General features: G+C 34.5%; 1 protein-coding gene across 17 annotated transcripts in view; it reads right to left on the reverse strand.

The window, feature by feature from the left end:
* ANKRD26 (ankyrin repeat domain 26) overlaps nt 1–13,834 on the reverse strand; it is a 93,234-nt gene that overhangs the window by 41,140 nt on the left and 38,260 nt on the right. For 11 of the 17 annotated variants that reach the window (XR_015728996.1, XR_009621265.2, XR_004593519.3 and 8 more), the window contains 3 exons: nt 12,855–12,996; nt 8,980–9,196; nt 7,867–8,050 (listed from right to left, as the gene is read on the reverse strand). Coding sequence is in view for 10 of the 17 variants with exons in the window: in XM_034431046.3 (XP_034286937.1) it covers nt 7,867–8,050; nt 8,980–9,196; nt 12,855–12,996 (543 nt within the window). In the remaining 7 variants the exon portion in view is untranslated. The remainder of the gene's footprint in view (nt 1–7,866; nt 8,051–8,979; nt 9,197–12,854; nt 12,997–13,834) is intronic. The other 6 variants (XR_015728998.1, XR_015728995.1, XM_087874187.1 and 3 more) reach the window with 1 other exon arrangement.

The following is a 13,834-nucleotide window of genomic DNA, read 5'->3' on the forward strand; positions in this document are numbered from 1 at the left end:
AGATACTAATAGTTAAACATATGTAAAGTAATTACTAGGAACATTAGAAACACTGTTACTAAAAAGTCATTTTGGCAGCAATATGTTAGTAATTATCTACAGCTGAATAAAATATATGGATTTGAATTTCTCTAATCACTTTAGACCTGGTGCTATTCTATACAGGTTCATTATGAACAGTTTTCTTAACCATCAAGTAATTGATTCATGTTAAAAATTTGGGTAAAACTAAGTAATTGAGTAATTGATAAGGACTAATATTACATTTTCTGAAATAAAATATTAGTTTCAATTTATGTAGCATTTAAATGAAAAAACACAGCCTTGTGAGATTCTTTTCTGAAAGTATTTATTCTACTGAATAATTCACCAAAGAAATGAAAATATTGTATACTTATTGTTAGAAGCCAAGATACTAAATACTTGGATGAAAGCAAACATCACTTTAACACTAAAGTAAGATTCAGATTTAACGCAGATAAAAAATTATAGGCCAATATCATTACTAAATGCAGACTATAAAATATATTCCTCAATAATAGCAGAGAGACTAAAAAGATTCTTGAATGAATTTATACACTCAGACCAGAATGGATTTTTACTTAAAACAATACTTAAAATACCTTTACTTAAAAACAATATGAGAATTATTTTGAATATGTTGGAGTATTATGTACATTCTGAAAAACAAATGGCGTTGATCTTTTTATTTATTTTTTTATTAAAAATTTTTAAAATTTTTTACAAATGTTTTCCCATCCTACCTCCCCCCTCCCTCCCCAACCCTCCCCCCCCCCGACTTCCCAGAGCAAAATACAGGGTATAGCATTTAACAATCATATATTAACATATGCTAATTATCTATAGACTCCTATCTCCCTCTTGTACTTTTAACTCCCCTTTTACATGACTAAATTTTAATACTTTCTAAAGTCTCTTTATTCATTCATAAACTATTTGAAACTTTTTAATCCTATATTTGTTTTGAATATAGTCAATCCATCTTCTCCATTCCAAAATATATCTTTCATATGAATGGTCCTTCAAATACGCTGAAATTTTGGCCATCTCTGCTAAGTTCACTACTTTTAGTGTCCATTCTTTAATAGTAGGCAAATCTTCCTTCTTCCAATACTGCACCACCAAAAGTCTTGCTGCGGTTATTAAATTTAAAATCAAATTAGTCTCTATAACCATACAATCTGTAATTATATCCAGCAAGAACAGCTGTGGAGTAAACTTTATCTTCTTTTTAAGAATATTTTGCATAATCCACCATATTTTTATCCAAAATGCTTTGATTTTTTTGCATGTCCACCATATATGATAATACGTGGCATCATCACACTCACATCTCCAACACTTGGATTGCAAGCTTGGATACATACAAGCTAACTTTTTAGGATCTAGATGCCATCTATAAAACACTTTGTAAAAATTTTCTCTCAAGTTTTGGGCTTGTGTAAATTTTACATTTCTAACCCATATTTTTTCCCATGTTTCCATCATTATTGGCTCCTCAATATTTTGTGCCCATTTTATCATACAATCTTTAACTAACTCCGTTTCTGAATCTATTTCTATCAATGTGTAGTGTTGATCTTTTTAGATGCACAGAAAGTATTTGACAATGTCAATTGGCAATTTATGTCACTACAATTAAAATATATGAACTTTGGTGAAAAATTTACTAATATGATTAAGGCAATATATTCTAAACAAACTGCAAAGCTGATGGTTTATGGGGACATGACAGAGAATTTTAATATAAGGAAAGGCACAAGACAAGGATGCCCTTTTCCCCTCTACTATTTATATTAACATTGGAAGTGTTAAACAGAAATATTAGGCAAGATTCAGAAATAAAAGGCATGGAAATAAAAAAAAAATAAAATAAAAACTACAGGCGTTTGCAGATGACCTGGTATTGATTTTAGAAGAACCACAAGAAATTGGACCCAAATTAATAAAAAAAAATAGAAGAATATGGTGAAGTTGCAGGATTGAAAATAAATAAAGAGAAAACCAAGATACTAGTGAAATTGTTTTACAGATAAACAAACAAACAAAAAAGAACTGATGAAGAAGACAGATATTCAGATAGTTAAGAAAGTAAATTACTTAGGAATTCAATTAACTATTAAAGAAAATAATTATACTAAGCTATTGCAATGGATTAAACTAGATCTGGAGAAGTGGAAAAACTTGCAATTATCAATGGTAGGAAGAATAGCTACAATAAAAATGAGTATCTTGCCGAGATTATTATTTTTGTTCCAAACAATTCCGATAACACTAGAAAAAAAATGTTAAAATATATTTGGGAAGGGAAAAGAGCAAGAATAAGATTGAAAATGCCACAAGACTCTAAAAACAAAGGGGGTTTTGGGTTGCCAGATTGGGAGCTATATTACCAGGTCTCTGTACTTACATGGGTGAAAAAATTGATAAATTTGAGGCATAAAAGATTATTAATTTTGGAGGGACATGATCTTCAACTGGGGTGGCATGCCTTTCTATGCTATGGGAAAAACAAAATACATAGATATTTCTAAAGACATTATGTTAGAAATGCTTTGCTGTTAGTATGGGGGAAAATCAAAGAAAAACATTATATGAAAATACTAGTCTGGCTCTCCACGATGGAGGCACTAATACATTCGAATGTTGTTAACCTGGAAAAAATTACAAGATATAAAGACATTTTGAATGGAAAAGGAAGCAAGAATTGAAAAATCAAAGGATTGATCAAGCATGGTGGTTGCACGTGCAAATATAATCAAGGTATGAGAAAGATGTAAAAATGTATGGTTTTTATAAAGAACCAACAGCATTAGATCAGATACTACTAGGGGCAGATGAAAAACTAATTTAAAAAATGTATAGCTATCTATTGAGCATTAAAATGGAAGAAGAACAAGTGAAAGAAACAATGATAGTGTGGGCCAAAAACTTTGGGCATACTATAGAGTTAGATAAATGGCAGAAACTGTGGGATAAAAATTATAAATTAACAATGATTTAACAAAGAATTTCCTATAAGGAAAATCTATATAAAATATTTTATAGGTGACATTTTCCACCAGCAAGATTGGCAAAGATGCTTAAGGATATGTTTGCTAAGTACTATCACATGTGGTGGACATGCCCAAAGGCAAAAAAATACTGGACAAAAATACACACATGGTTGGAAAAAATAGTAAAATAACACATAGATTTAAAGTCAGAAATATTTTTGTTGGGTATTCTACCAGAAAAATATAATAAAGGGAATAATATTTAATTTTACATGTTTTAACAGCAGCGAGAATTGTTTTTGCACAACAATGGAAAAATGAAGAGATACCTACAGATGAAAGTGTAATAAAAAAATAGACTGTGCAGAGATGGATAGACTAACACTCAAAATAAAGAAGGAAGAAACAGAATACTTTTTAACATGGGACTTGTTTTACCAATGGTTAGTTAACAGAAACAGACATAAGAACCTTAAAAGTTTAAGAGAATGATTAACTATATAATGAAAGTTTACTAATATGAATAAGCTAATATTATATTACTATGTGATTATTTTCAATTATATGTATATTATTATTATTTTTCAAAACTAACTGTACTCAGACAACACACTGTCCATGTAGATATTGAGTTTTTATGTTTACTAAAGAAAGATGTATAAATAATATATATATATATATATATATATATATATATATATATATATATATATATAGTATACTGATTTTAGAACAAGCTTACCATTTGTCGAACAGCATTCACAAGGTTTAGTAAATCTTGAGGAGTTTTAGTACAACCTACATCTGTTGTACTTGGTGGGAAATTAATCTTCTTTAAATTATTTTCTTTCACAGGAGGCAAAGAAAAGGAAAAGCTAGGAAGCAAGCTTCCCTGATAACTATCAGGTATGTTTCTTCTGACCAAAGGATTATGAGTATTAGAGCTTCCCAAAGAAGGGCTGGAGAATGAAGAGATCAATTCCTGATTAGGATGATCAGAATTTTTCATTATATAAAAATCAGGATATCCTTGGTAGTTTGCATCATCCTCCATAGCTCCTCAATTATGATATTTCTATATATAATCTGAACAATTCATCGTTTTTAATAATTTGATTTGATGTTGCCCATATGATTTTTGAGCCTCCCGCATATTCTTCATTGTGCTACTCTACTAAGGCAGTTATTGCTCACTTTAACAGACACAATATTAAGCAAAAGATCCTCAAATTTGCTGCTTCCTCAATATCAAAAGAAGAAACGGACAAAAAAATTATTAAATTTGAATTTGTGCAGATTATGCCCCTGCTATTGTTTGAGCGAAAACATTAGAACGTGGATAGAATCTGCAAAGCTACTTATTACATTATTGGCATATCCAATCTCCTTGCTTCAGCTGACATCATAAACAACATAATGTCTCTACGTAATTATGAGGTCACTAAAATTCTTTTAAGTCTATTTTCTTTTTGCTCTCAAAGCTTTTTCCTGATTATAAGCAAAATGCATAAAATATCTGTATTTTCAAATTAAAAAATGTTTAATTTTTAATTATAACTTTTCTAAAGGGGAAAAAAGAATTAAAATGAAGTGCCTACTTAATTTTCAGCTACTGGATATCTGAAAGAAATGTTAAATAGCAGATCAAAATGTTTATATAATGGATGAGTATTAATTTGTAGCAAAATCAGAAGTATGCAGTTCAGTTCTATGATTGTTATTTTTTCCACATAATATACAATTTCTAAATATTCTAGTTCCTTCCAAAAAAAAACTTGAAAAAGCAACAAGTCAGATCAAATTGGCGGTTGGATCGGCCTCCTGGAATACTGCCGATCAGCTGCTCTAGGTGGCAGGGATCGCTGCCACTGCCTATCACCGCCTGTTTGCTGCCAATTGGCAGCAAATGGGTGATGGCGGCAATCGGGCAGCAGCGAATGGGTGGCAGCAGTGAACGGTAGTGATAGGCGGTGGCAATCCCTGTCACCTAGAACAGCTGATTGGTGGTATTATGGGAGGCCGATCCAACCACCAATCAGCCGCTCGGCAGCGAAGGCTCCAGTGTTCCTTGGCGGCAGCAGCAACTCAGCTCAGTTGACCGATAGTGGGCACAACGGAGTGGAGCCCTGACAAGCCACGTGCTGGGTCTGCGATAACGTGCTGAAGTTGACCAGGCTGTTTGTTTTAAGGATGCTAACTAGATGAATATTGGATAAATGCTGGGAGGCAGAGGCAGATTTTTTTTTTCTTGTTTTCTTGGCTATTGGGGGCGAATCACTCGCCCCCACGGAGAGGGCTCGTAACTTGGGCGTCCTCCTGGACGCACGGCTGTCGTTAGAAGTTCATTTGGCGGCCGTGGCCAGGGGGGCTTTTTATCAGGTCCGCCTGATACGCCAGTTGCGCCCCTTTCTAGATCGGGACTCCCTACGCACAGTCACTCAGGCACTCGTCACTTCCCGCCTGGACTACTGCAACGATCTCTACATGGGGCTCCCCCTGGGGTGCACCCGGAGGCTCCAGCTGGTCCAGAACGCGGCCGCGCGGGGGATTTTGGGGGCGACGAGGCGCTCCCACGTGACACCTCTCCTGCGCGAGCTGCACTGGCTCCCGGTGGTCTTCCGGGTGCGCTTCAAGGTGTTGGTGACCACCTTTAAAGCGCTCCATGGCTTAGGGCCGGGGTACTTACGAGACCGCCTTCTGCCACCAATAGCCTCCCACCGGCCAGTACGCTCCCACAGAGTGGGCCTCCTCAGGGTGCCGTCCGCCAGACAATGTCGGCTGGCGACCCCCAGGGGGAGAGCCTTCTCTGTGGCGGCGCCCACCCTCTGGAACAACCTCCCCCCAGAGCTACGTACAATAACAGACCTCCGGATTTTTCGTCGGGCCCTAAAAACCCATTTATTTCAACTAGCTGGGCTGGCTTGAGTCAAATTTTAAACGGATTTTAAATTGAAATGTTTTAATTACGGCCAAAATTATTTAATTATTTTAAACAGATTTTAGATTTTGTATGTTTTGTATGTATGTCTTGTTTTTACTTTGGCTGTTCACCGCCCTGAGTCCTACATTGGAGAAGGGCGGTATAGAAATTTAAACAAATAAATAAATAAATAAATAAATTTCCTCCTCTAAAACTAATGTGTATCTTATAGTCCGGAGCTTCTTATAGTGCAAAAAATACGGTATATTTCTTGTAAAAAAGGCCTACACCACGCTTGTTATCCATTGGATAACAAGAAATGACACCAAAGGGGAGATGACAATATAATATTCTTATGTAAATCAACTGTGCACACAAGCAGACGAGGAGAAGCTAATTTCCGGTTCCCAAAATATTAGAAAGAGATTATCCAATGAAATTGAATCCTGAAAAGATCAGGACAAATAAAAGAAAATATTATTTTAACACAACATAGAATTAAACTTAGCAATTTACAGCCATATGATATGGTGTTGGCTACTAGACTGACTTGCTTCCAAAAACAGGCTGGACCAATTCATGGAAGTCATGGTGATCAATGGTTATTAGCCTTGACAGCAGTCTAACTACCTCTGAAAGTCAACAAGTGGGAGACTAGTGGGTTTCCTTGTGCAACTGGTTGGCCATTATGAAAGCAGATTGCTGGACCAGAGGTCTAATCCATTGCTAATCTTTATGTTCTTAAGAGAAACAAAAGGATATAGATAAAAAGCAGTCAACTAGCTAATGATTTATAGCAAAAATCAACATGGGACAGAAAGTCTGAGAGCTGTCACATAATAGAGATTAACAGGAAAATGTCTTTCAAAATAGAAAAAGGCAGCTCATCATAGAAGATAGGAAGCTACTGCTACCTGCAATTAAAAAAAAAACTTATCTTAAATTGTGTTTTTCTATGTGTATATTTTTTATATTTAACTGATTTTTCTAAAATTTCAACAATAATTTTATTCAAGTATAAAATACTAAAATAAAGAGAACCTTTTTGAAAATCACATTACAGTAGTCTTTAATTAACAATGGCAATTGGGACCAGAATTGACATTGCTAAGCAATGCACATTATGTGACCATGCCTCTTAGTGACAGAACTTCCAGCAATTCTGGCTGCTGCTGTTAAGTGAGGATTCCAAGGGTCATTAAGCAAGGATTTCTGGGTGACTTCCCCAATGACTCTGCTTGGGAGAAGCCAACAGGAAACGATGAATATTGTGGTTACATGACTATAGGTTGCTGTATCATACTTGTGAAACAGGTGATGAATGTCTCGATCACTGTAGAGATGCTGCAACAACTGGAACTCTGAGGACTAACCATCACTCATTCATGCTACTGCAAATTTAAATGGTCGCTAGACAAGAGGTCATTAAATGAAGACCACCTGTATCAGTCAATTTATATTAGAATGAAGGAAAAAAGTGCAAGACTCTTATTACAAAACATATTTCTGTCAATCGATAAGAGTCCAAAGCAGTATTTCAAATGTAAACTACTTTAGGACTCTCACAAAATTCCACCCTGTCTTCATACCCCCCCCCCCCAATCCTTTTTTTGATTGCTCCCTTTCTATTAACAGGGTAGAAAGTACTGCTACCTTAGAGAGGCTGTTAAGTTTTCTTAGGGCATTGCCACTTTATATTCATTCTATTATTTGGTGACACTTATACTGCTTGTTTTTTTGCTGATGAGCAAAGGATTTTCCAGATAAGCACTGTTCTTCTATAAAGGATAACTCTGGCCTTTTTAGAAGGTATGCTGCTCAGGAAGTTTTAAAAGGTGTATTAATATTTATTTGAAATGTTGATTATTGGAAAACATGAACATGTTTATTTTCATAAATTAAAAAAAAACCATTTTGATTTAACCATACCTGTTTCAGGTGGTTTGTTAATGTTTTTAACTCCATTTCTTTGCTTCTCAACATCAATTCAAGCTGTTGTTTTTCTTCCATTTGCGTACAGTACTGCTCATCTTTCTTCCTTAACTGCTCTTGATTTTTCTCATGTAGTATATCAGCTCCCATTCTTTTTTCTTCCTCTTGTTTCATACAAAATCTGGAATAAATGAGTAAACGTTTAACATAGATTTGTGCAATAAATACATGAAAAGCAAGAAAATGTATTTGTAAAGTGGAATTAGCTTTGCTTACTTGCTCTGGCTCCAGTATCTACACTGAATTAGCAAGTTTGCATATATATGTTTGTGTATGTATATGTGTGTGTATATGTACACACACACACATATAGAGAGAGCGCATCACGAATGTAAAATCAGAGATTGTACAATTTCGCCAAAGTAGTGAAGTGAAAATATGACAAACTGAAGTTTTAGAAATTGAAGACAACCATTATATTGAAGTCTTTTAGTAATCTTTGTACAATTGAAATTGCTGGCTTTAGCAGCTAAAAGCCAAATTTTCAAAGTTTTTTTAACCATATTTATTGAAAAGGAAATTATGTTACAAAAATCTTGACATCTGGCTATGTTTAGTTTAGCACCCATTTTACCTCTAAGTTTTTTTTGGATACAGATGTCTTGATCTGTTTGTTAATCATGCACTGTTAGGTTTTCCTGAAAAAGGAAGAATGTGCAGATATTCTGGGCTTATTTACAAGAGCTTTTTTCAGACTATAAGATGTCTATGCTAGGCATACATATAAATATATATAACACTTGAAAAAACTTGATAGTCTGATTATGTCAAAATAGTTTAAATCTGTTTAATTTTAATCTGTCATTTAATTTCCAATTGATACATTTCTCATTAAAAATTTGAATCTTCTTTTTATTTCAGATAATATTGCATGGTTTAACAACGAAACAGAAATTAAGAGTTGCCTTGCAGGAAGATGGGCAGCAAACAAGCTTAATAAATAATAATAAACAATAAATAATTGATTCAATTTGCTCTAATGTTTCTTTAACTCAAAAAAAGTGTTGGAGAAATTATACCAAAATCAGTTATTTATTTAAAAGTTCTTACTTCAGATTGGTGATTTCACTTTCATATTGTACTTTTTGATGATCCAATATAGATTTCATATCTTTCAAGTCTTCCAGATTTTTTTGCCATTCATTTCTCTGATTTTCAAATTTTTTTACTTTTTCAAGCAATTGAGTATAACGCCCCTTCTCATGTTCAATTAGTCGTTCATATCCATGAAATATATTCTGAATTTTCAAGAGACTTACAGAATCTGCTTTGGAAAAAAAAATCACGTTAACATTATTTATACTATACGATATTTAATTAAAAAGAAGAATGACACACACCATCCTCTGAAAAAATATTCAAATGTTTTCTTTAATGGCAGCTAAGATATAATCAATTGCTCAGTCACAAAAAAAAGAAACAGGATCCAATTACTTTTTTAAAAATACATGGATATGTTTACTTAGCTTTAGATTAAACTTACTAAAAATGTGATCTCATGTGATCATGAGCAAATTTTGAGATGGGGTGTCACAAATTTTGGGGGTGGAAAGGATGGGACATGAACAGCAAAAAGTTTGAAGAGCTCCTGTGGAAGGCAGTAACTTATGGCTGACAGGGAGATGATCAGGCATTGATAATAGGGTCACCTCATAGCCAGAAAAAAAGCAAGCAAAACACCAACTTTATCACCCTTTATAGACCATAGCAAGAACATTAAACTTGCTTGGTTACTTCTGCTGCTACAACGACAGCGGAAGTATAATATAGATCTTCCTCAGAAATCATCACATACTCATCCATTTAACTGAAGAGACAAATGCATGAAACATTGGAAGCAGCCCCCACATTTCTTGTTGTTAAGGCTCCTCCTCTTCCACCTCTACTACTTTCCCGGTCTCTCTGTCTCTGTAAATAGCCAAACTGCAGCCGTCTTCAGTTATTCGGGAGGATCCTAAAGTCGACAAAGCCACTCTTTTACAATAGCAAAGGGTATCCAAATCCTGTTTTCAGGAATACCTTGGAGCCCAAGGGCACAGAAAAGCTATCCAAAAAAGTCATAGCACAGTTAGTTCCAGAAAATCTGTCAGGTCACCATTCTCAAAATTAGTAAAAGGATTGGGCCAACCAAATAGCCTAGGATGAAAACAAGCTCCATATTCCAACTTTCAGAGTTGCATATCTTTCTTGGGCCATTTTCCTTCTTGTGTAACTATTTGAATATGTAACTATTTGTAATCAATAAAGTATAACTGAGGAAACAATATAGCTTCACTTTTTAATTATTTTTTTTGCATTACAATTTAATGAAAAAAACCACACACACATATCTATTCACATAAAAAAAAATTAAATTCAAGCAGAGCATATTAGCTTTGTTCTTTAAGTTGAATTACTTATATTACATTGCAGTTATAATTACATTATATTGTGATATAATTACTGCAACTATATCACAATATAGTCCTTATATTTATCTGTAAAGAAAAAAACATGGAAGGAAAAATCCAGTAGCATGAAAAGATTTTCTCCAATGTTTATTAGCTTACTTTAGCAAGCTTCCAGGTGAAGAACTAGTAATGATGCACAGAGAACTGGCATTGCCAGAACACCTATCACAAATTCTACTTCCTCCATTTCAAAGGGATTTGTTTTTCAGATCTACTATTGACAGTGCTGTATTTTCCGCCAGCAGGACTGAGATTAGGGGTAAGAAAAATACTTCTTGGCAATATTTTACAGTTTCTGTAAAACCTCTTTTATCAGCCACAAACTGGACAAAAGGCAAGATACACAAAATTTTATTTGTGCCAATTGAGGATTTACAAAATTGCAATCTTAATATTGATTGCTTGGCTTCAGACAAAGGCAAACTTCTTTTGGACCATGTAATTTTGAGGCAAATCTGGCATTCTGTGGAAGTATATCTTGTCAGAGAATTCCAGAATGTTTGTTCTCATATTAATGCCTTCTGCACATCTCACTGATTAGGGCAGCACCAAGAGCCTTAGTGGTGCAGCAGACTAAACAGACTAAAGTGCTGTTAAGTAGCACCAGCTGCCTGCAATTACTGCAAGTTCAAATCTCACCAGGCTCAAGGTTGACTCAGCCTTCCATCCTTTTGAGGTAGGTAAAATGAGGACCCGGATTGTGGGGGCAATAAGCTGACTTTGTATAAAAAAGAACACCGCTGGAGGGGGGGGGGCGCACGAAAGCCCTACTAAACAGGTATATAAAAAAGTATGAAGGCTATGGCTTAATGCATTGTAAGCCGCCCTGAGTCTCCGGAGAAGGGCGGCATATAAATCGAACCAATAAATAAATAAATAAATAAATAAATAAATAAATAAATAAATAAATAAATTTTTAATACACACTTAAAAAATAACCAGTTCCGTAACACTTTGCTTTACTGTCTGTTATAGTAATTGCCATTGGGCATTAGTTTCCAAATTACAACATAATCCCAGTTTTAATAAGTCATGTTATCCATTAATTTGTTAAAAATGTTCTTAAAATATAGCTACATTATCTTTTCTGAGCACGTGTGAACACATACTTCTAAAGGCTGACTGCATTCTGTTTGAAAATATCTTCAGCTAACTAAATCACTAATTCACACTAAATCAAAGCTTGCTCAACTCATGTCCTAAATCAGAATTATTAATGACCTTCTCTTATTAACTAATGTGGAAAAGCACAAATTGTAATAACTTTTAAAAGCTTTTACAGAATACTGGCATGAAGAGATTATGATTCAATTTTAGAGAAGTATGTACGGGAATTGTAAATTCAACTACCAAATATCAAATAGATATTTAAATAAGGCATGTGTTCTTAGCATTTTAATATTTTATTATTTGATGATGTCAGCTTTGGAAGCCATATTAACACCGGAAGCTTCCACGCTGCCACCTTCTTGCGCTTGGGAAAGTAGGAGGGGGGATTTAGTTGAGGGATTGTAGTTAGACATAATAGCATTCTTCTTTTAGGTCAAGGTCATGGTGTTCCTGCATCTGGAGGAGGAGTGGTTGAAGTGGTGGCTCAAGTTGGGATGGATGGTGATTGGGCCATGTGATGGACTGAGGGGTGCAGGGGCTGGATTTGCTGTTTTGATTTTCTGAGGGAAAACCTAGAACTCTCTGATTCGGGATTTCCCAGATGTGAAACTCTACTCTAATAAGTGGGAACTTTGAGAAGATGCCCGTCGCAGAGTTTTTAACTGGAGTTGGGGTTTCCCAGGATGCTGACAGATGACCTTGGATATTACAGATAAGTTCCTGCTTTTGTTTTTGAAAACTGATTAAGATAAATTCAAGAGTTTTCTAACTACAGTTCTTTAAATCTTTTAAAAAGGGGAATTCCTATTGACATAATTAGATGGTAGTAGATATTACATCCCTTCAAGGAGCTACAATTTCAAAGTGTCTGATAAATTATGTGAATAGAAGATATACCTGTAAGCCATATAACTCCTCTGCTACTATTAAAACAGAAGGAAAACCTGCAATTGTTTTCAATATCCTCTTTGATAGGGAGATTCTCAGTCATCCAGGTCATGGTTGTCCCAAAGATGCTTTTTCAAGAGGCAACTGGACTTTCTTGTTTTTTCTTTGATAATTGAAAAATATTTCTATTTGCTTCTGAAAATTATGACTAATACTCAGTGCAACTGTAGTCTATATGAACATTCAAATTCTAAAATGGGCTCTACAACACCTATTATTTTCAACCAGTACAGCCAATAGTCATACTGGCTAAGAATGCTGGGATTTTTATTTCATTGGTTGACTCCTTTTCATTATATATCTGAAAGATGAGACAAAAACTTTGATAAATCTTGATAAAAAAAGCAGCTAGCCAAGAAACACTATTTTGTATTCATAAGAAAACATTTATGCTTGAACAACTACAAATGTGCTCACCTTTACAATCTAAACTAAGTTCTTCTATTAGCACTATAGCTTCCTTATAAATGGAAGAAAGTGACTCAATATCCTCTGTAGTTGAATCTGAAGATGGAGTTAAGTCATCCAGATCGTTAGTAATACTCAATGTTCTATAAAGCTATAAATAAAACAAGAATTAAACATAATTATATTCTAAATCAAAACGTCCTTCATTTCTCTTTTTTATTAACTTTTAATTCTACTAAGAAAGTTTTACAAATGGAAATTGACTTAATTAGATACCACATCAAATCATGATTTGACAGCTCATAAAGTAGTATTTCTAATAAATCCACTTAATATTAAGAGTTATGACTACCCCTGTATCACAACCAGGAGACATGAACCCACCAATATCTCAGTCTGCATAAAGGACTATACTTTTAATCGTAAATTATTATTTAAATCATTTATACTGAAGTATACAAAGCTATTAATATATTGCTTTCTGTGGAAGCTTCCATATTTGAGTTATGTTCTTATGCATTCCAAATTGTGTTTGATGATTCTGCCTTGATAATGAAGTGGTATCACGTGGTAGAGTTACAATGTCAATGGCTGCTATACAGCTTCCTAATCAGCAATCTTCAGACACAGATAGTCCTTGACATGGAACCATTCATTTAGTGACCATTCAAAGTTATTGACAACACCGAAAAAAGGGAATTACACCTACAACTACTGCAGTGTCCTCATCATCATGAGATCAGAGTTTAGGTATTTGGCAACTGGCATGTATTTACGATGGTAGCAGTATCTGAGGTCATGTGATCACCATTTGAGACTTTCCCAGAGGACTTACAACAAACAGTCAATGGGGAAAGCTGGTTCATTTAACTACTGTATGACTGCATCCCTTAATAATGTAAGTTCTGACCCCAACTATGAGAGGCCTGCAGAGAGCTCCTGAGAGGGCAAAACCTTTTTTTTTCTTGCTTACCTCTTCGAAATGTTGG

Source organism: Pantherophis guttatus, chromosome 7 (assembly GCF_059756535.1).
Source record: "Pantherophis guttatus breed Tessera chromosome 7, ASM5975653v1, whole genome shotgun sequence".
In the NCBI taxonomy this organism is placed as follows: Eukaryota; Metazoa; Chordata; class Lepidosauria; order Squamata; family Colubridae; genus Pantherophis; species Pantherophis guttatus.